The sequence below is a fragment of the Ursus maritimus genome, unplaced genomic scaffold (genome assembly GCF_017311325.1).
Source record: "Ursus maritimus isolate PB19 unplaced genomic scaffold, ASM1731132v1 scaffold_15, whole genome shotgun sequence".
NCBI classification, from domain to species: domain Eukaryota; kingdom Metazoa; phylum Chordata; class Mammalia; order Carnivora; family Ursidae; genus Ursus; species Ursus maritimus.
In genome coordinates, this window is record NW_024423897.1 from 25,211,482 (window position 1) to 25,234,627 (window position 23,146).

At 37.6% G+C, this 23,146-nt stretch overlaps 1 protein-coding gene across 7 annotated transcripts in view; it reads left to right on the forward strand.

The window, feature by feature from the left end:
• The window catches only part of ARL15 (ADP ribosylation factor like GTPase 15), a 435,459-nt gene that overhangs the window by 268,290 nt on the left and 144,023 nt on the right, over positions 1–23,146 (forward strand). The window contains exon 5 of one of the 7 annotated variants that reach the window (XM_008692546.2): positions 116–3,408. The exons of the other annotated variants lie outside the window; for them this stretch is intronic. Coding sequence (XP_008690768.1) covers positions 116–226 — 111 coding nt within the window. The 3' untranslated portion in view covers positions 227–3,408. Of the gene's footprint in view, positions 1–115; positions 3,409–23,146 lie in introns of those variants that run through there. 7 annotated transcript variants of the gene reach the window in all.

Below are 23,146 nucleotides of genomic sequence, written 5' to 3' on the forward strand. Positions count from 1 at the left end.
GTTTGTTTGTTTGTTTGTTTGTTTGTTTTGGAGGTCAGGGAGCTGGCAGATGAGGATACGGGGTCATAGGCCACGTCTGGAATGGATCATACCCTTTGTATCCTTTCTGTCGCAGAATCATCCCTTCGTCAGTATTTCAGTATCGGATTGGAAAACCGTGGCACTTCTTTTGTCCCTTGCCCAGTCATTCAGCCCGGAGGGAGGCAAAACGGCTGGTAAAGAATAGTGCTTGGTTGTTACTCGGCACCCATGCACTTCTGTGGGAGAAAGAGCTGCCTCTGGATTTCTGAAGAAAGTCAGAGAAAGAAGTGTATTATGCGAGTCTGACTCACTGAGCAGAATGGGCAAGATAAATGGTGGGAAAACCAAAACCAACTTTCCTGTGACCTTCAGTGAAATTCTGCTTTATGCCCTAAGAAAAATGTTAAAAATGATGTGGTCGGAGTTGGGAGAGCTGCAGCCAAGAGACCGTATTGGAAGGAGAATTTCTATTTTAAAAACAAGCTTGCAAACCTCATAGCCACCGCTAATGGCCGTATAAATATTAATAAAGCTTTAAACACCTCCCAAATTAGCTTTATTTTTAAATCAAAAGTGCAAGACATGGAAGTGGTAATTCGTGTTAGTCCGGCAGACACAAAATTAATTGAGATAAAAACAAGAAGTCGCAGGCAAACCCTTTGGGTGACAAAATAATGAGTTCTACTAACTCACTTAGACAGTTTCGAGTGAAACATGGGAACATGAAACGAGTTCCCGTTGTTGAACTGGGAGCATGCCCCGTGTATCTGCACCTCGGCCGCCGTCAGAGACATGGAAGAAACTAAGTCAGCTTCTGCGGCCTTCTTGCTCGCCGTCGTCCTGAGAAAGCCGCACCTCACGTAGAGCTTTGCTTTCACACTCGGATTCCCGCTTCGGACGTGCTGCGGGAGGTCTGCCTGTGCGCGGGCTGGGCAGGAGGGCAGGATGGGCGTGGCTACGGCGAACACAGGCAAGCGCGGGGCAAAGAAGTTCATTGGCACCTCCAAGTCTGCTGGGTGTCTCCCGGCAAGGGTGAGCCACACAGTGAAAACGTTCTGCACGCTCTTCACAGTTTCTAGGAAATATCAGCCTGTCACCCCCACAGGCTGGCAGACTGGTAGCCAGCCCTGTAGTCCCTCAAGGCCTAAGTCAGCTGGACATGCGGAGTGCTGCATCCTCGTGATGCCCTGCCTTGTACAGGATTCTTGTTTAGTTGTTTCTGCATCCTAACATCCTCTGCCGCGGGTAAGATGAATTTCTTTTGGAAGTGATAAAGTGATTCTACTGTGAAGAGCTAAGGAAAAAGATTGCACAACTGGGAATTTAAACAGAAAAGAAGGTAACAGGCAACCTTCTAGAGATTACGGACTCCTAGAAACCATGACTCTACAAGTCCTGGATTTCTCTGCCTTTAATTACTGATGAAATTTGTATCCGTCAGTGACCATTTTATATTTTTGCTATTTCTTATGGGCTTCCTGGGTAGGAACCTGGTTTTACTATTATCATCATCCCCATTTTTTTTTTTTAAGTAAACTCGACACCCTGCGTGGGCCTTGAACTCAAGACCCTGAGATCAAGAGTCACATGTTCTATTGACTGAGTCAGCCACGTGCCCCCCTTATCCCCATTTTTTCATTCCTGGGCCCAACTTCTGTTCGTTAATGCAACCTTTTAGCCAGATTTTCTTCTGATATAGAACCTGATAGAGGGTATACAATCTGATAAAGGATATTGAATGTTTAAAAAAAAAATGCATTTTCACCATTATCAAAGGTCTAGAATGTAAGTAGAGCCAGTATTCTTCTTCTCATGAATTGAAGTATGTTTCTTTGTTTGAAAAAAGAACTTTTTAACTATATCCAATATTTGGTTAAAAGTAGAATATGAATACAAGTATTAATTTTCCATGAAGCTTTTTTTCACATATTAATAACATGCTAAATAACTAACATGGATCTTTTAAAAATTAACTATACAATGAGACAATAATTCTCAAAAGTATATGAGACGTTACTATAAAGCCAAGTCTTCTTTAATTACCCTAATTTACATGCTACTTCCCACTTCACTCCCTAGAGGTAACTGTTGAGACTGTGGTATGTATCTTTCTAGAACCTTCTGTGCGTTTTCTCACATTTTACACAGCTAGAGAAAATGTTTTCTGTATCTGTTTTTGCATAATTACTGTAAAGCCATTATACTGTGGTCTTCTAACTTAGTGATGAAATAAATGAGAAGTTCACACCATTATCTAAATATGTTGGGTTAAGTTGTTAGTTGAAAATTAAAGTCCATGCACTATGTTGAATGCAAAATTTGAAAAAACACTGAAGGATCCACAAGAAGAGTTTGAACTGATCTTACAGCATGCCGAAGGTTGCCTCACCTCACAGTGAGGAGATGGTATCAGAAGGGAGGGCCTGAACAAACAAGAATTTGTTCCTCTAAGTTTGTTTTTTGTTTGTTTTTTTGTTTGTTTGTTTTAGATTTTTTTTTTTTTAATTTTTAAGTAATCTCTACACCCAGTATGGGGCTCGAATTTACAGCCCCGAGATTAGGGGTCACATGCTCCACCGACTGAGCCAGCCAGGTGCCCCAGTTCCTCTTAAGTTTTCTAGATCTACCAGCCTTTAAGCCTGCTCCACTGTCATTTCTTAGGAAATAGCCATGTTATGTCATTTGGCAACTTAATAATCTCTGTGTTTCCATTAGGCTGAGACCATGGTGACCTTTATTCTGTCTAAGTAAAAAGAAGCAACTACCAGTATAGATAAAGGAAAAGGAGAGGGATTGTGAGTGGCTAGGAGATGATAGAGTTATATTAAAGCCTTTTCTTGAGGAGGTGGGCTTTGGGCTGGTTTTAAAGAGGAATGTGTTGTGATGAACATAAAGGAGTGCGTTATTAAAATTATTTTTTCAAAACATATTTAGAACCCAGTCATATCTCACCACCACCGCTGCTTCCTACCACCAGCATTTCTCACGTGTAGTAACTGTGGTCTCTGACCTTCTACCTGATCTCCCACCCTTCCACCCCGCCACCCCTTTGCTCTTCTACCCTCTGTTTTCTCCAGTAACCTGAGGAATCTTTCAAAGATTAAGTCACACAATAACCTCACAACTGTCCCATGGTTCTTCATGGTAAAAGCAGCAACGCTGTATGATCTGGACTCTCCCACTTCCCTGGCTTCATCTTTTAGCTTTTCCCCTTTTGCTCCATCAACTCTAGCCACACTGTTCTCCTCATGTTCTTTGAACCTGGTAAGTAGAATCTCAGCTCAGAGCTTTTGCACCTGCCATTCCCTCTGCTCAGATATCCCCATGGCTTACTCCCCCTCTTCCTTGAGGAATTTTCTCAGCTGTTACCTTATTAAAGAGACGTTCCCTGATGCCCCTGCCCTCAGTCACTCTTTACTTCTTTACCCTTTTATTTTTTCTTCATAGCACCGTCTCACGTATTACATAGTCATTTGTTTATTCTTTATCCCATCTCATGAGAATGTAAGTTCCTCAAGAGAAGGGCATCCATTCTTTTGGCTGCATCAGCCAGAATGCTGCCCAGTGTAGAGTTTAGTAAATACTTGTTTAATTAACAAATAATCCGTGTAAAAGAGCCAAGCTAAAAACTGAATGAAAAAAATGAGGTTTAAGGGACCTTTTTGAAAATGGATCTTGGATAGAACTAAGGGAACCAGTACATAAAAGGAGAGAGAGGTAATCTTTAGTTTCCTGACATCTTCATATATTATCCAGTTATAGGGATTTAGAGACTGTCTGTGCTTTAGATGGTGACCTACAACTTTTGTCTGTCGGGGCCATTACAATTTGAGTATGCTACTATTTCATTAATGATGAGGGTTGAGCCCCTGTTTAGTAAATAACCAAACACACCATAAGGAGAACATGATGGGAATAGAATGTTCTTTTTAAACAATGGCATAGTTCTGTGTTAACACCTGCTTCCTCACCTTGAAGTTTGTTGACAACTTTAAGGTGTTCATTTTTGAAAGGAAACTATGTTGATAGTCTTTTAGAGGCTTCGGGGGAACATTTGTTTCCTTAGGATCTGCTCCAGGAATATCAGAAAGAAAATACCAGGAAGTTTAAAGACAAGCCAGTTAGAAGAGAGGGCAAGATGAACAGTAATTTTTTTTTTTTAAAGATTTTATTTATTTATTCGACAGAGATAGAGACAACCAACGAGAGAGGGAACACAGCAGGGGGAGTGGGAGAGGAAGAAGCAGGCTCACAGCGGAGGAGCCTGATGTGGGGCTCGATCCCATAATGCCAGGATCACGCCCTGAGCCGAAGGCAGACGCTTTAACCGCTGTGCCACCCAGGCGCCCCGATGAACAGTAATTTTTAGTTTCATAAACTTTTATTCCTAAAGACCCCACATTATTTTACCCAGTGATGTTTACAAGGTACTGTTCTAACTGCAGGCTGACTGTAAACTGCTTTTCCTAAAATGTAATCTCCCTTTTAAAATGATTTCTGGCTTTTTTGTGAGACTTCACATTCCTTCTTTCCCGAACTTTCTCTGCCAGTTCGTTAATTTGGCATTGCATCATTCAGTTGTGTGCTCATCACCACCATCAGCATCAAAAGCCTCCAGAAGCAGTTTCTCATTTAATTCATTTCTGTAAGCTAGGTATTTATTGTCGTCTCACACTCAGAGGAAACTGGAGTTTAAAACATTTAGTAATTTGCCCAAAGACATTTAACTAGTCAGAGGCAGAGCCGGAAGTCAACGTCCCGTGAGTGCTGTACTGCGCACTGTGGGGTCATTCCGTCACATCACACTCCTTCCTCAAGAGGCCAGGCAGCCTCTAGAATCTCCCCTAATCTTTCCATTTGTCTGTTCCTTCATTTGGAAAATGAGGGTTTTGAACCGGATGTTCTTAAAGGTCCCTCTTCCCTCCCCCACCCCTCTGTTCATAGGCTTTATTATTGGTAATGGCTACCGCCGTTGGGTTAAATTCTTTATAAACATAAGTTTATAGAGTCAATAACTGAATGAGTGCGATGTCATCACCCTCAAGTTTCATATGGGATTTGGAGTGGTTAAGTGACTTGTCCTAGGCCATCAAGTTTTGAAATGAAGAAATCCTATGTCAGCCCGTGTTTGGGGTCGTAGTAACACTGCATTTGTGTATACTGTTTCCACACTATTACCTACTCCTTTTGTGTAATAAGTGTAAACTGGATGAATATAGGAAGAATCTACTCATTCACTAATTCAAAAAGTATCTGTTCAGTCGTTATTGTTGATCAAACTGTGCAGGTCCTACGAACCCAAAAATGAGCAAAGTTCTCTCCCTGCGCCTAGGGAGGCCAGAATTCACTAGTGCATGGGGGGCGGAGGTACACATGGATTATCATAATACAATGTGAAAAGTACAATAATAATGCTTAAACGGAGGGCCATGAGAATTGGGGAAGTGATCTCAGACATGGGCTTAGAGGGGTGAGTGAGTAGGAACTTGACAGGCAGAGAGCAGGACGAAGCCACTAATGGCGGAAGACACTGGACGTACAAAAGCAGGTGTGTATATCCACACAACCTAATGGCATTTGGCAATGAGAGGGAATGAGTACTGATACATCCTACAATGTAGACAAACCTTGAAAACACGATGCCGAGTGAAGGAAGCCTGTTACCAAAAGCCACATATTCTAGGATACTGTTTAAATGAATTGTCCAGAATAGGAAAATCCGGGGAGACAGAAAGTAAATTGTTGGTTGCCTAGGGCTGGGGACAGGGTGGAAGGATATGGCTGCGGGATTGCTTGTGGTGTGATAAAAAGTATTCTAAATCTGAGTATGGTAATGGTTGTACATCTCTGTTGGATATACTACAAGCTGTTGAACTGTATACTTTCTGTGGGTCGCTTTTATAAAAAGAAGGCAAATGAGTCTCGGAGACTGTGGGAAGCTTGGTGTGACTGGAATATAGGTTTCAAGGAAGTGAGATAGGTGTGGATTATAGCCTTTTGGCAAGGGCCTTCTGCATCAGATGAAAGCCTTTACCTGTTTTCACCCAACATTGTCATAAAGTTCACCCACATGATTGTATATAGTTCGTATATTTTACTTTTGTGTAATATTTCACTGTGTAATTGTGTAAGTATACCATGATTTACTTACTCATGCATCTGCTCTGGGACAGTTGTTTTGTTTCTAGATTTTGCTCTTATAAACAGTTCTGTAATAAACGTTCTCATAATCTACTGGTGTAAGTCTCAGAAGACAGTATAAAGTACAGTGCTGTTTTTATGAAGCCTAAAAATGAGCAAAACTTTTAAAGGTATACCAGCATACTTGCATGGTAAAACCATAGCAAAACAAGGAAAGAAGTAATAATCACAAAATTTAGCACCATAACTTTAATGACTTTAAAGGCCATGGGGAATCAGGCAGCGAGAAGGGAGGGGCAAGGAGCAGAGGATGGATGCGAGGTTACAGATAATGTTCTAGTTCTTGATCAGATGGTACATTTATAGGTACTTTCATAAATACATAGGTATTTATTTAAATTTTATATTTTAGAATGATTTTAGACTCTCAAAATTATTGCAAAGATGTTACAGAAAGTTCTAGGTTCCCCATATCTGGGTTCCCCTATTATCTTATCTTAGTGTGGCGCATTTGTCACAATGACCAAACCAATGTTGATACATTGTTATTAACTAAAGTTCAGTTTATTCACACAGACTTCCTTGTTTTGTCTTTCTTTACCTAACATTTCTGTTCTTGGCACCCGCTCAAGATCCCACATTACATTTAGTTATCATGTCTCCTTAGGCTTCTCTCCGGTGTGAACGTTTCTCAGACTTTCCTTGTTTTTTTTGTTTTGTGTTGGTTTTTTTCCTTGCTTTTGATGATGTTGACAGTTTTGATACTGGCCAGGTATTTTATAGGATGTCCTTCAATAGGAACTCGTCTGATGTTTTTATCTCATGATTAGACTTAGGAGGACCAACGCATCACAGTGGCAGAAGGGCCACATCACATCCTATCAAGGCCATATCCTATCAACATGTCTTCTTGCTGTTAATATTAACTTTGATCGACTGCCCGAGGTAGCATTTTCGGTTTTTCCACGGTAGTTACTTTCTTTCCCCTTTTCGTACTGTCCTCTTCGGAAGGACATCACTGCGTGGAGCACCTGGAAAGAGTGAGGAGTCACGCTCTATCCTTAAGGAGCATCTTAAGAAGAGAGTATTTGCATAATTTATTTGGAATTATTCTGCATGGAACATTTGTGTCTCCACCCCCCCTTTTTTATCTGTTCAATTGTATGAGTATAGACTTGGATATTTATTTCATACTTTGGATTATTATGTAACACTATTTTGTTGCTTGAATTGTTCGCTTTTAGTTGGTAGCATGTTCTTTTGACATACCCTCGTCATTGTCAAGTTTTGGGGGTTGAGGGATTTTTTTTATATTTCAGAGCTTTTTTAGGGGGACACTTCCTAAATGTCTGGAACTCCAAGGTGCTCCAGACTCACCTGGTACAATTCCTACCCCAACCTTAGGATCAGCCATTTCTCGAAGAAATTTTATTGGAGAGTAGACACCAGGACCCTGGAATCTGGGGTTGGTGTGCTCATGTCTTTTCATGGTTTGATAGCTCTCATTTGTTTTTATGACTGAATAATATTCCATTGTATGGCTATACCGACTTATCAGTTCACCTATTGAAGGGCATCTTGGTTGCTTCCAGTTTTTACAGTTATGCATAAAGTTGCTGTAAACATTCGCATGCAGGCTCTACTAGGAACATAAGTTGTCACATCACTTAAGTAATGACCAAGAAGCATGACTTGCTGGGTCATATGTTAAGACTATATTTAGTTCTGTAAGAAACTGCCAGACTGTCTTCCAGGTGGTTCTATCACTTTTGCTTTCTCAGCAGCAATGAATGAGCGTTCCTGTGCTTTGCATCCTTACCTGGAATTGGCGGTGCTAGTGTTTTGGATTTTAGCCATTTTCATAAACGTGTAATGATATCTCCTTGTTTTAATTTACAGTTCCCTGATGTCAAATGATGTTGAACGTCTTTTACTATGTTTATTTTCCTATTTGGTAAGGTGTCCATTCAGGTCCTCCACCCACTTTTAAAACCATGTTGCTTGTCTGTTTGTTCATTTCTTTCCTTCTTCTTCAATTCCTTCCCTTCCTTTCCTTCCTCCCTTTCCTTCCTTTCCTACCTTTCCTTTCCTTTCCCTTCCCCTTTCCCTCCCTCCCTTCCTCCCTTCCTTTCTTCCTTCCTTCCGACTCTGTAATTCATTGATGTTGCATATATTCTTTTGTTTATATCAAATAATATGGTAAAATATTAATTCAAGGAGCAGGAAGAAAACTTTGAGCTTCACGCTGTAGGTATAAGGGCAGATTAGATTAAGAATTCAGGCTTTAAAAAAAATTCAGGCTTCACTTCAAGCTCTGCTATTTACTAGTCTTGTGACTTTGGGAAAGTTATATAATTGGTCAGAGCCTCCATTTCTTCATACTTAAAATGAGAACGTTAATATCTATCTAACCTGTTTTTATGAGAATTAAAACAACAGGGTTAAGTCGAGATCAAGCAAGTGCTGGAGACTTGACACATGTACCTCGTTGGAGATACCCAATACACAGTGGCTTTCCATACCCCCAACAATGGAGAGTGTACTCATTCATTAGACAAACATTAGCTACCTATCCTGTGCCAGGAGCTGTTCTCTGTATGTGGAATACATCCATGAACCTCTGTGTGGTGGGGTTTACAGAAGTCTTTTAAACCGGATTGTAATATTTACTCATAATTTAGAAAATGAACTTGGAGGGGAAAAAAACGGAAGCTGAGAATTAAATTAGTAGACTCTTCTAAAGATTTGGGCAAGAGATTATAAGAACCTAAAAGATAGAACTGGGCATGGAGAGGAGGGAACAGCTGAGCGAGGAGTCTCAGAAGCAGAATCCAGTAGACACAGAGATTACTCGCTGATTATGGGTAAGACGGAAGGTGGTGTTAAAGATGACTGGCTTCTTCTGAATGGGAGATTATAGAACATTGGTTTATAAAGGAGCAGAGTCACTTAGAATGTTTTGATAATCAACACAGCTTTACACATACATACTGTCCCTAGCCAACTTTTCTTTGGTAAAACTCTTTAATTCAGAAGTGCTGATTCCCTAGCAGAAACATCTGAAGACAAAACTAAACACCCAAGTCAAATGGGAAACCTTCAAGATTAATTTCCTGGACTCATTGCCACAAAAAATGTTCTGCCTTGGTTCTAATAATTGTGTTGCTGAGTTTTTTAAGAGACAGCACAGTGTTCTTCCTTGTCTAATGAAGTTGAGAGGTAAGTTTTTGTTCAATGGCATGACTGGCTCAGCAGCAGAAAGAACTGCACAATTTCATCTCCAATTCTAAGCTCAACAGAGCCGAGAGATAATTCCCCTGTGTGTTTATAAGGAAGAGTTAAATCCCTCCCAGTGTAATGTAGCACCAGATCGAAGTAAACAGACTCTGATTTCAGTGCTAGACACAGCCTTAAGGCAGAAGAAATTACACTGTCATGCAGAGGATATGTAGCTGCTGCTATTTTGGTGCTTGAGTTCTTTGTTGTCACATAGTTGAAGGCAATCCAGATGAGGAAGAGTGTTAACCGACAAAAGGAGAAAATTGCCCGCACATGGCTAGAGGGATGTAGGGGAAGAGAAAAGGTAGTACAGTGCTGTCTGAACACACCAGTGAGGGGTCCATTTCAATCATCGCTGCCTTCACCTTGGCTCTTCATTCTTATTGGAAGCAGGTTGTTCACAAGGACAACATTCAAGCCGCAGTTTAAAAACTGTATTTCATCGAGCAGTTTATCTGCCATTACAGAATCTAAAAATTCTTTCTGCTGCTTTACTCGAATTATCCTCTAGCTGCTTATGAAATAAGCTTAGGAAAATGTGGAACACCCACTTCCTTGGTATCTCCAATATTAAGAGGATATTATTTAAGATCCATATTATTGAAGAAGCAGCACAGCATTTGCCTCTGTGTGTCTGTATCTTTACATGTGTATGTAGACATAGGCAGTTACCTTTAAACCAAAGGACTCTTCTGAACAAGCTAGATATATAACTTCTACCACTCATAATGGAAGGTCAAAAAAGATAAGAGCACCAAATAGATTCCGTATCCCAGCCAGTATGGGGATTCTGCCATTTTGCTGAGTACATTTATTCCAGTTATGTGTTCTAGAAATGGGAAAAATAACTTCAGATTGAGTTTGGAGACCCACTATACCCTCTGAAGACAGCCTGAGCTAAAATTCCATTGATTGCCTGACCTCCAGAAGTCTCTACTCTGACTAGTGGGCCACAGAGATGGTTTTGATGTCTTAGAATTAGTGTTCGTTCACCCTGATAAAAGATCAGTTGTCCCTTTCGGGAAGACTAGGGGGAAAAATATAAATAAATATGATGCAATATAGAACTTTAATTGAAAGGTCATTAAGTATGGAAGTAGTATATTATAAAAACACGGAAAACAAAACAAATCCTCTTTTCCAAAGCAATTACTAAAAATAAGATGTGAACTAATAAAGAAAAATATAGGGTAAAATTGGAAATCATCACAGCGTTAGAATGATAAGCAATGCTGATATAACTTTAACCTGTCTGCAAGTAAATATGCAAATTCAATTATGTGATAATGAATTAACTCAAGGTAACATTAAATGCATAATCGATATAATTTCTTTAGTCTTCAGTCATGGAAGATTTTATCCCGGTGATTTAGTGCCTTGAGTGTTAACTGTAAATGTTGTCTTTCCAGCAACTCGTCTTCAGTATTTTCCGAGAACAGCATCCCATATCCTTTTGGGGCACTTCTCCCTCCACAATATTTTAAGACTCTGCTTTACTTGTCAGTTTCAGTACTCTGCTCCCGGCCACAGAGATGGCCAGTCAGAATCCTTTTCTGAGATTTTATTCAAAGATATTAGGATTGGGGTCTTGTCTGTCTCTGTGGTAGCGAAGCTGCTGGCTCCCTTCTCCCTACGTACACCCCTCCCCGCAAGATGAGGGGAACATTGAACATGCAGTAGGAAAGAATGAGGCCAGCACACAGAGAGAAACATGACCGAGATGCTGATTAATTTTGCCTTACTGGTATTGGTCTAGTGCCATTGGTGTCTTTCATGGTTACGTGAACTGATCAGTCTCCCTCTTATTGCTGAACTTTTCAGTGGAACTGCTGACCAGTTCTGCTTAATGCAGTCCCTCAACACCAGCTGGCTGCACAATGCTTCCCAGGATACTAAATTGTTTACATCACTCCCTTATTCAAAAAATTCCTGTCCCCCCACCCCCCGCAAGAGCACTGACTTTACTAGTCAAGAGTCTGAGGTTGTGGTGCCTCCACTAATAGGCAGGTCTCCTCACCTCTGAGTGTCCTAATCTAAATACCTAGTTCTCTGGGCTCCTGAGACACTAAAACATGATAATATAAATGTGAAGCAGTGTAGCGGACCTGGGACCCTTACAACATTCAGCCTCCTGTGTGTGGCTGTCCAGGCCCTCCCACAGATAGGGGGCCTGCTGTGCCAGCCTCACTGTCCACTCCTCTCCCGACTCAACTGTCCTATCCAGGCTGGCTTGCTTGTCATTCTCCAGTAAGCCCTACATTTCCCTCCTGTTCGCTTCCTGCCCTTTATCCGTCTATCTAAATTTAGCCTATTCTTTAAAAATCACCAAAATCAATCCCATCTCTCATCTCTTCTGTGAGTTTTGTTCTGTTTTGTTTTTGACTAACTGGTCTAAAGTGATCACTTCCTTCTTCAAGTTCCTGGAACACTCTACTGCCCATATCTTTTATCTGGACAATTAGTCCTATGTTGGGGTCTTTTCTGTTTTTCATTCAGACTGCTATATATTTCACATTGTTTTTTATTATCAAAGTCTTTCATCCTATTTTTAATCTAATTGTATGTTCCGTGTGGGCAAGCACTACTGCTTTTATTTTCTTGGTCTCTCAGAGGGCTTACTACTTAACGGTTACACAATAAGAATACTGGAGTTAGTCCTTCTTTATAGGCCTGTTTATCCTCAGTCCCCTTGGAAACCATGAACTATGTGAAAATGTAGACATTTTGAACTGTTGTTTTTATGACACATGTAATCTTGGTCTAATAAGCACCCTTGCATGAGGAGTCAGTCCTACGTTATACAGGAAGTATCAATCAAGTAGGATGGAAAGAACTGTAGAAATTGTTTGGACCTAGAAAGATGACTCTTCTTTTATTCTGATTTGAACATTTCCTTCAGGTGAGATGGCCCTCTGTATCCCAATGAGGAATTATACAGAGAAACAGTGGCTCAGTCTCTCCCTGCCCAAGAAGTAGATGCAGAACTCTTTTTTTTTTTTTTTAAGATTTTATTTATTTGACAGAGAACAGGAGAGCACAAGCAGGGGGAGCAGCAAAGGAAGAGGGAGAAGTGGGCTCCATCCCAGGGCCCTGGGATCATGACCTGAGCTGAAGGCAGTCCCTTAACCAGCTGAGCCCCCCAGGCGCCCTGCAGAACACTTTCTGAACCTACAACCTTGGCAGGTTCCGCTCAGCTCCCATATTGCTTCTGTGACATAAACACTAGCCAAAACGGAAATAATGACCAAGTTATGGTGGTTTTTTCCTTCTTGGCTCCTAACCTATTTACTCTAAGATTAAGTAACCTATATTTGATGTATAATAAAATTGCCATCATATATTGCCTTAAATAATCTGTATCTGATAGAATGTGCAAAATGCAGTTGAACACCTGTAATGAATAGGACACAAAATTGGAAACTTCAGGAGAATGTTGGAGTTTGGTTTGACAAATTTAGATAAAGGTTATGAAGAGGGGAGGGGATGGTTTCTAGACACAGCATTCTTCCTAGCTAGCCTTTCAAGCAATTTTTGTAGGCAGTTGTAATTAATAACGATCTGCTTCCTGTTCTGTGTCCAAAGAACTACTTTATAATACCAGTGTTGGGGGTAGGAATACCATAATCGGTGCAGGCAAAGCTGTAGTGACCCAGGTTTGACTGTTTCCCAGCAATTACGTTTCCAGGAACATGATGTAACTTGTGGTATAGCCAAATCCTTGAGCTAACAAGTAGTGATATTACTGGGGTTACTGCAGTCATTCTGAATTATTGAGGAAACTTCTAAAATGTGTTCTTAGTCTGAAATTTGGCTTACCGAAATCTTGGCTAGAGAGGTGCATTTTAAAACAAACAAAACCAAAAAGGAAATTTGAAATCCAAAATTGCCTTAAATGTGTTAGAAGTAGTTTGAAGTAAAATTATGTCAAACTATAAAGAACAGAAATTTGAAATTGTCACATTTTATTATGTGATATCAGTTAATGTTTGTGGAGATTTTTCAGAATTTAATGTTAAAGATTTTGCAACCAAAATATGAACCAATATTTTAAAACGCATTACAATAGTGTTATTTAAAATAGCCCAAGAAAATGATTTGAGTACGCCTCCTGTTTTGGGCACATTGTATTTTAAACAGTCAGGAGGGATAGGATGTTTTTTCCAATTGCAACTTTATCTTCTTTTGAGTTCAACATGTGGCTTGATCTAAGGTGACTTGTTTCTAAATTCAAAATCCAAACAACTTGGAATTAGAAATTGCAGATTTGCAATCTGTCCAAGTTATGAACATGCAGGAAACTTCGTATGTTAAAGGCACATGTTATATGCTAGTACGAACCAATCAGTAAATGAAGTAAAGAACAAATAAATGAATGAACCAGTCAAGATGCAACAGGGGTGACTATCAATTTACTAGTACTGAGAGAGAGAATGATTTTGATGTTTACATGTTTCAGTCATTGTTTATAAAGTGGAAATAATAGATTAACCTTAATTTGCAGTGTTGTATTAAATGCAACAATGCACACAATAGGCCTAACAATGCATTGCCCATGGTACCTTTTCTTGCTGATGAAAATGTAGTCTTTTTTTTTTTTTTTAAGTTTATTTAAGTAATCTCCATACCCAACACGGTCCTCAAACTCACAACCCCGAGATCAGGAATCGCATGCTGTTTGAGCCAGCCAGGTACCCCGAAAATGGAGTCTTAATAAAAAAATAAAATAAGAGTCTCTTTGCTATCAGATGTTTGGAGAGGCCAGTGTAACTGGCAATTCCTAGTTTCCAGACTTCTGTCATCGTATCTATAGAGATCATTTCCTAAGGAAAATTTTCCTCCTTTACCTCTCTCCTTGTTCACAAACTGATATTTCTAATTGAAGGGTCATGAAAAATGTTGCTCAAAAAATGTAGGGTCAATGTAACCATTGTTACTATTACAGAATTCTTCTGAATCTTGAATACAATACTAGAAGGTATAGATTACAAATTGAAAACCAATGGCTACCATTAACTCAAACTTTTGAGTTGTGACTGTGCTCATTGCAGGAGTTAGAAAGATGAAGCAGGCATACCCTGGCCCCCGGGGACCTCACTGTATATGGGGCAGCTTGTCCAGTATTAACTATTTTAGAAGGTGTAAGTGCTAGAAGAGAGGCATGTATAGAATGGGAGCAGAGAGAGAGCAAATAATTTAGCCTTAGGAATTGAAGATGCCTTCATGGAAGAAGGATGCAATTGTTGGAGAGCCCTAAAAGGTTTGCCAGGAGGGAAGTGGGGAAGATGAGGGTGGGTGTGTAAAGGCAGGAAAGCATGGAAGTACTAGAAATAGTTCTTTTAAACCACACCATCGGGCTCATATGTATCTGGAGTAGTGGTGTTTTAAAGTGTCACCTTTTTAAAATGAAACCTTATATAGAATTCCACATGGAAAAAAGATGAAAACAAAGATGCTTTTAGAAACAGGGAGGAAGACCCGGTGTCACAGCTGCTGGCTCTGGGACCTGCCCATGGTAACACAGCCGGGGCGGGGGGGTGTTTCTCTCAGGGAAGGAAGAAAAGAATGGTTAGGAGATCCTGTAGACCAAGATTGAGGGCCAGAATATGTCAGTTCAGACACTGGACTTCATAAGTGCTCTGAGGGCTCAGGACTTAACCAAACATTTTTAAGCAAGCAAATAGCATCAACTCTATCAGAAAGAGAGCGCTAGGCTTCCGTAAGGTGGATCAGAGTAGAGACCCGTTCATCTGGTATATCAGAAATTCAGATGTTAAAGGAGGTGCAGGAACTAATTTGCCTAGATTTGAGTTCTGATATTGGCTCCTTCTCTGCCAAATTGCATGACCTTTAAGGACAGAATCTTAGATTTAAAAGGGACCTTCCATGTGTAGTGATTCAACTACCTTCCTACTTCGATGACCCTTTAACAATGCAACTGATAAATGATGAGGCCATTGTGTGGCCTAGAACATTTATGTGAGATGAAGCACACTATATTAGGAAGAATCCCATTCTTTCTTGGTAGCCCCAATTATATTTAAAAACCTAAACAGAAACCAAAATACTTTTCATTTTCACCTAGAGCAGATCTTCTGTTGGGGATTTTACTAGATGACCTTTGAATATTTATCCACAGCCTACAAGTCTTTCTCTGCCTTTTCTCCTCCAAGGAAATCATTCCAGAGTTCCTGGAACATAAATTTCAGACTGGTTGCTTGCTTTCTTGTTTGCCCTCTGTGCATGCTCTGTATTCTGTGAGCTGTGAAAATATGGAATCCAGAGATGAAGTAAGTTCTTCAGAGGAATGGGGCTATTCTTCCTCTTGATTTGGAAGTACTACTTCTTAAAGAAGCATATGATTGCAATAATATTTTAATAGCCAGGTCATCCTTACAGCCTGTTGTCAACTCAGACTCTGTAGCCTTCAGCGAGTTTTAGCCCATCCTGTCCTCAGGCCCTGCAGCGTGACAGTAGGGTCACACCTGCCTCCTGTTTATGGTAATTATGGATAATATGATGTTAAATTAAATTTACAGGCAATGTTGTACTTGAAATTCAAGGTGACCTAGTTGTTGTGTGCAGATGTAGTTTTAAGAAAGACAAAAGAACCATTGACAAAGTAATCTGTGTCAAGAGCATACAAAACGGCCTCTGGAAAAAAAAAGATGTGTTTCCTAGGATTTTGCGTTCTGTGACCCTTACTACTTCTGTTTTAGCAATAAAACATTTAGCCTGACTACTCTATAAATAGATTTTCAATTTATATTGCCAGATAATACACAATTTGATGAGAGTGAAGATGCTTTTCCTGAGAGGCTAAGTTAATTGGTTTATATATTATTGTCTTGTATGTGTCTCAGTTTTTCCTTGGCTTCCAAGCCTTTGAGGCAAATGTTACTTTCTGCAACAGAATATTCTCTTGGCTGACTTGAGCAAGGAGTGACCAAGTCTGCTCTACATTCATTGGCAGTGATGTTGCAGTAATCGGAATAAAATAAGGTCTTTGGGAGAATCTGGCTCAGACAATAGGAGTTACAAAGTAAAAACAAACACAGATCCTTACTGTTAGCCCTCTTTCTACACGCTTGGAGCTGAACACTCTCTGGCCATCACGTGCCAGTGCAATTTATAAAAATGAACAATTTCCCTTCCTGCTCTAGATAAGACCCTCCCACATTCTATTATATCAGTGACGTCCAAAAGCTTTTAGAAGCTACTTTGCATCCTTCACAGGTAGCCTAAAGCAGTTCCTGAACTTCATTATAACATCCAAGCTCTGTTGGATGTGTGGTAAACTGTGTGTGGCTCTGGGGATTTAGAAAACATGGCACATACAGTTATCAGACCTTCTGTGATCAGTCTCAGTCAAATCCTGTTTCTTGTGCCCTCTTCATACATTAGGAGGACAATGGACATAGAGTCCAAGTTGCTAGCTTCAGTTTTTTATCGTAAAACTAAGAAAAATGTATTCTCTGACAAAAATTATGGGTACTTTCTGAAAATTATAGCAATGATTTCAAGATCCTGTTATTTCTCCTATGTTGACGGACCTGATACTAGATTTTCTCCTCTCACTGGGACTTTCGGTGTGTTTCATCTGGTCAAGTATGAGCTTTTTTTAAGAGAACAAAGTATATTACTAATCTACTATGCTTGGCCACTTCTAAAACATGATTAGTATCTGCATAATGCCATTAGCCAAGAAAAATGTGCCATTGGTGCCAGATAAGCCTAAATGAGGTTTTGATGCAAGGTAAAATTTACAGATAAGAAATATTGAAAAAAAAATTTTGTCAAAACTTTTCTGTGAATCACAGGAGAATCAATACAAAGAGGGCTAAAGTTGATATTTTATCAGTGAATTAAGCATCTACTTTGAATAATTTGTATTTCTTGTTTGAAGTTGGAATAAATGGGTTACAGTCTCAACTGTATTATCTTGTAATTTTGCATGCATAGTTTATACCCTGTTGTGGTTTCCTATCCAGTGGAAAGTAGCCTTTTGAATAGTAAAATGCAAAAGTTAGAAGGTAGACTTTCAAAATAAATGTCTATTCATTGCTAACTATATTTACTAATTTATTTACCTCTTAGAGAATTTTACAGTTCTCCTAAAGCAGTGATATCCTTTTTTTTTTAACACATCATTTCATATTATGTTTAGTAGGTCCCTCATATACAAGACTCGAGTGAGTAATGGAAATCTAATATGCATAAGGATGAACAACTAATCTGTCAGGTATTTCTTCCAGACTCAAAAATGTGAACTTTAGAGACTAGGTCTGTCTTACTATCCCCATCACATATCACAGGATACAACTGGATGTGTTTGGTTAGGTAGGCAAATGCATGGGTGGGTGAGTAGTAGACCCCATGGGTGAGTAGGTGTGTAGGTAAGTGTATGGATGGCAGAGTAGACAGGTGGCACCTCTTCCCTACCATCGTAATTGCTGGAATCCTAGAGACCTAAGGGTTGGTTTGTAATCTCTGACAATCTTGGAGCTTCAGGGGGGTCTCAAAGAAGTTTATTGCCTCTTGGAGTATTCTTTGAAACTACAAGGCATGGAGGAAGAATCTGGAGTATCTTAACATCTTAAAAGAAATAATAAAAGACTTAGACCAGCCCTGTTAATTTTGCATCAATAGAAAGTCTTTGATTTTTCCCAAATGAAGTTATAATTTAGAAATGGGGTGTGACTTTATGGCAGTGGTAATGATTTCTGCAGACAACAAATGTCCCTGTGGCTATGATTTACATTTTTTTTTAAATAAGACCAATCTATTTTGTTTAACAAAGGTGATAATTATAAATATTAGTTTAGCAGTAATCTTGTGTGTAAATTCATGGAGTGAGACAAAAAAATAGAAGTCTTGTTTATGTAATTTGAATTTCGGTTTACTCAATAGTTTAATAATTCAATTGCCTCTAAGTATTTTGTTGGTTTTTTTCAATGACTTTATATTGGTTTTTACTTGAATTTTGATGGACTCTTGATGGACTTAGTAGTACTTCTGTCAGGGATTTTATGTATGTTTTAACAATTTGTTATTATAATCAAGTAAACTTGAGTTCAGCTTGGGACATTGAGTTGTCAATTTGTAAATCCTTTGCCAAGCCATCACAAGAGTATTGGCAAAGATACACTTTAAATAAATCTCCTTGTATTTTGTCTAGACTACCAAGTACTAACTACATCTGCTCTGCTGAGAATCACATTAGACCAGGAGAGTCTTATATCTTCATTATGCCATTATTTGCAGTACATAGTGTTTGGATAAAATATAATTTTCCTGATATCTCTAAGCAAGTTATAAATAAACAAAAACTTCAGGAATGATAGCAATTTCATTACTTTCGCATGAGAGCTCCCACATGGTCTCATCAAAATACCTATTGCTATAATCACCCATAAGTTGCTCAGTATTAATTACATAGATATTACATATTGAGTTGGCTACTTGATTTCCATTTCTAGATATTGATTAAACAAAATGGACTATTAAAAAATGTATTTCTAAGATACATAATAGTTTAAGGATTATGGTAGATAATTTAATCCCTTGATGAAAGGTGTATAATATTTATAATGTGTGAAAAGCCTCAAATAAAAATGTTTGCATTGATGCCAAAAAGCAATGGGATAAATGATAGGTTTATTTTAGTTTGTTACCATACTGTGTTGTCCCCTTGAATTGCAAAGACTATAATAATTCTGATGATTTGGAGGTAAATATAAATGAAGTGTTTTATAAGTGTCTATCATCCATTTTAAAGTGTCCTTTAGCTTCTCATTATTAAATACCATTATTGTCCTTAAGTTCACAATGGCTGCCAAGATTCTTGGTTCAAGTATGCTAAAATCTTTTAAGTATCTCTTAGAGTGTATACTATTTTTACTTGACAGGTGAAACCTAATGATAATTAAAGTGAAGGCGTGAGACATCACATAGGTTATTTCCAGATATTGCCTTTTTAGTTCGGAGGTAGTTTTTCGTGTCCAGAGAGAGAAAACAACTTGTGTGGATTTTAAAAATGGATTGTTAACGTTCTACATTTCATTCACAAAAGTAGTTACTAAATTTCTCTTATTGGTCCTCAATCTTCATAAAATATTGTGTAAACTTTTTATTTTGGGAGATATTTCCAAGTTCAGTGTATTTTTTTATAGAAAAATAAAAAGTAGAAAGGATAAGGATAAAATACTTCCCTGAAACTTAATAAATGTGTACTTCTATGTGTAATTTTATTACTTTAAGGTGATTAAGAAATACGCATTTAATACTTGGAGAGAGTACTTTATTTGCAATTGCAAAAATAATGTGTTTGATATGAAGGATAAAAACTTGGATAATACTGTGTTTGTATTTCTTTTTTATTGTATCATAGGCTCAATGTCATTTTAGATATTAGAAATTTAGTAACCTAAGAGTAGACCATTTTCTGCCAAATGAAAGTAGTTATTTATAAGACATTTACATTCCTCATAGTTTTACTTCCAGTTTTAATTATAAGGGGCAAAATAAGAAAATATATTCTTATATATGATGAAAACTATATAAATTCCCTTTAAATATAGAATTGTCACTTTGAACCTCGTGTCTTTCAAACTATTAGGATGTGCTATAATTATCTACAAACCCCCCAGAATCATTTTTTATATGTAATCTGCTCATGAAATCAAATATTAAATTCATTTTTAATTTTAGGACTCAAATTTGCCATTACATTTTTTGGACTACTTTAAAAAATAGTAAAAAATTTTGATTCTGAAATAATTAGGTTTTTAATAGCCTGCAAATAGAGCTCATCCCAGCTCTTTTGCCCATCTGCCACATAAATAGTATGAGAACTTTAAACAGGTGCTTCTTAGCTTCCATGAAGTATAGATTTGAAAACAGAATTCTCTTGGGTATACCTTCAGAGTTCAAGTATGTGGGTAAACGGTGGGACAAAATGATGAAAAAATGTCTGTCTTCAGTCAGTATTGGAATATGTGCAAATGTGGCAGTAGAAATTTTCTAATGTCAGATATAAGACTATAAAGTAATTTATTGGCTGAATTTTATTTGAAATTTTGAAAGTGTTGCAAAAATGTGTCATCACTTGAAAACGTGTAATTTACACTGGGCATATTTCATTTTGAATAATTTGATGTTCTTCTTTGATTCCTAGAATCTCATACTTGATCAGTATTGTTTTTATTTCTCTGTAGGTAAGTGGGGGGAGGCCTCCAGTTAATTTTTTCAAGTAATTTTTCTTAACTCAGCATTTAATGGACTTATAGTTCCTTTCTTTAAGCAAATTTATTGGGAATAGACATAATCTCACAAATATTTTAAAATGGGCTTTATTGTCTCATTGTCTTTACAGATTTCTTAAAGATATACTAATTTACTAATGATGTGCTAGATTCTGGATATTCCTTTATTTACAAAATGAATACAGATTTCATTTGACTCATCTTGATGAGGAGAAAATCAGGTATATACTCTTCAAAAGAGTCATGTTTTCCCTTCTGTTACATTTCTGATGACCAAGTATATCATAGTTATATTTAATTAATTTTGCTATTACCTAAGGAGACCTACTATAAGGATATGTAATTCATTCTAAAATAATCAAGGACTTTTGTAATTAATTTTAAAATAAAATGAATCATCTTTTGGCTTACATGTCATCCATTAATCCTGTATGGGAATTTGATTACTATGTCTGTACAGATTTTCCTCCAGACAGTTCCTTTATTAGATCGTAACTACTCATCTGGGATTGAATTCTTAATGTTTTGCCATTGTGAATTTAACAAAACTGTGAACTGATTTTATAAAGCTATCAAAAGCACTTGCTCATCACCAAGGAGCATATATGGTACAATATGTCTCATAACTTAAAATATATGTTTTAAAATTGATGTATTTTTTCTTTTTAATTTATCCTATTTCATTTGGTATACATATCTGACCTGTGTTCTTAGGCTAAAAATTGTTTTCTTTTAAGGAATACATATGTTTTGATTTTTAACAATAACCTGAAATTGTAACAAGTCAATTTCAGGTTAAATCGTTCAAAAAGTATTTTTCAGGTTAAATCATTTAAAAGTATATATCTTTACAAGTTGTTTTTTAATAAAGTTGTATCTTTTCAGACTCACTAAATTATGTTTTACTTCAGAAATTTGTTATACTTGCCTACAGAGTAGAGTAATTTTCAAAAGCATTTTAGGTAGCTGTTTTGTAGACCACTTTTTACTTGAACAAATAGCTTTGGCTTGAATAATACATCTTATTCATGGTGACAGAAGGGAGTGACTCTAAATAGTTTAATATTTGCTTTCTCTTGGTCTATTGTCAATTTGAAGATTCATGTAGTAGAGGTATAGAGGTTAAGAGTGTTAAGGTCTTTAGTTTGGGTATTTATTTTTGTAACCCATTAATTTATTTTAGCAGGAGTTATGCATGAAACAGGCAGTTCTTATAACACTGACTTATTCTTTGGCACACTCATCCTAGGAGTCAAATTAATGTGCAACGAAACATATCAGTTCTCTAATTTTAATGAGTACTGGAGCATCTTTACTATTAATAAAACACTGACTCTACCTTCCTTTTTGGAAATATTCTGGGAGAATAATAGCAAAACAAGCAAAAATAGACTTCAAATCTATTTGTAAAATTAGAATAATATTATAATTAAGATACCGCTCTAAACTATTATTTCTAAGGTATTTTAATAAAATACTCAACAAGCCCAATACAAGTTTAAGGTAAGCATTTTCTGAGCACTGTTGGTACAATCTCTTTCCTGATAATGATGTAGATTCCATCTTCCACATGCCAAAAAAACCCACACCGATGTATGCATGTAACAGACTTACCTACCTGAATCCAAATAAGGCAGTCAAGTAAAATGTTAACCAAAATATTTCAGTCAATGTAGTCAGTCAGCCCAGAAATAGAGTGCAATACAAAAAAAAAAAAAAAGAGGAAGAAAATATCCAGAAAAAGTAAGGAGCCACAACTTTTACTTAAATTTTAATTTAAGGGTTAGGAATAATTTGAATAGTTCATTATGTCTGTTATTAAAGTAATAATAACAAACTTCCACATCCCTTAAGTTGAATTTTTGTGGGACATTAATTATTTTCCGGTTTAAGCAATTTTTTTTCTTTCATTCTATGGTCTTATATGCATTGTTAGAAATTTTTCTGTTGTATCAGTTGTTTTTTCCTTTTTTTTTTTTTTAATTTTTGTCCCTGTACCTGGCACTTAGTGTTCAATACAGATGTGCCAAAAGAAATGAGGAATAAACAATGTTTAATAATCCTTAAGACAAATTAAAAGCCAGAAAATTGTCTTTTAAATTTCTCCCATTCTGGGGATAAAGCCTTCACACGGTCAATCCCCAGACTTACAAGGGAAAGAGTAGTAAATTCTAGCATTTGTCTATTCATATAATCAGTGTGATGTGGACAGTGTCTTTGCTCTTAGCAAGAAGAAAGACCTCTCTACCTCAGTAATGCCAATCATACTCTATAACTCTCTTGATAAATGATGGAATTTTGATTGATAGATTTTCTTTAGAAATTGGGTGTTTCACAACTTTGAAATTCTCCAAACTTCTTTTTCCTTCTAATATGACTAGCCCAGGTAAAGCTTTGTCATTGGTGTTGTAAATCTGTGCGTGTTGCAGATAGCAGTGGGGGGG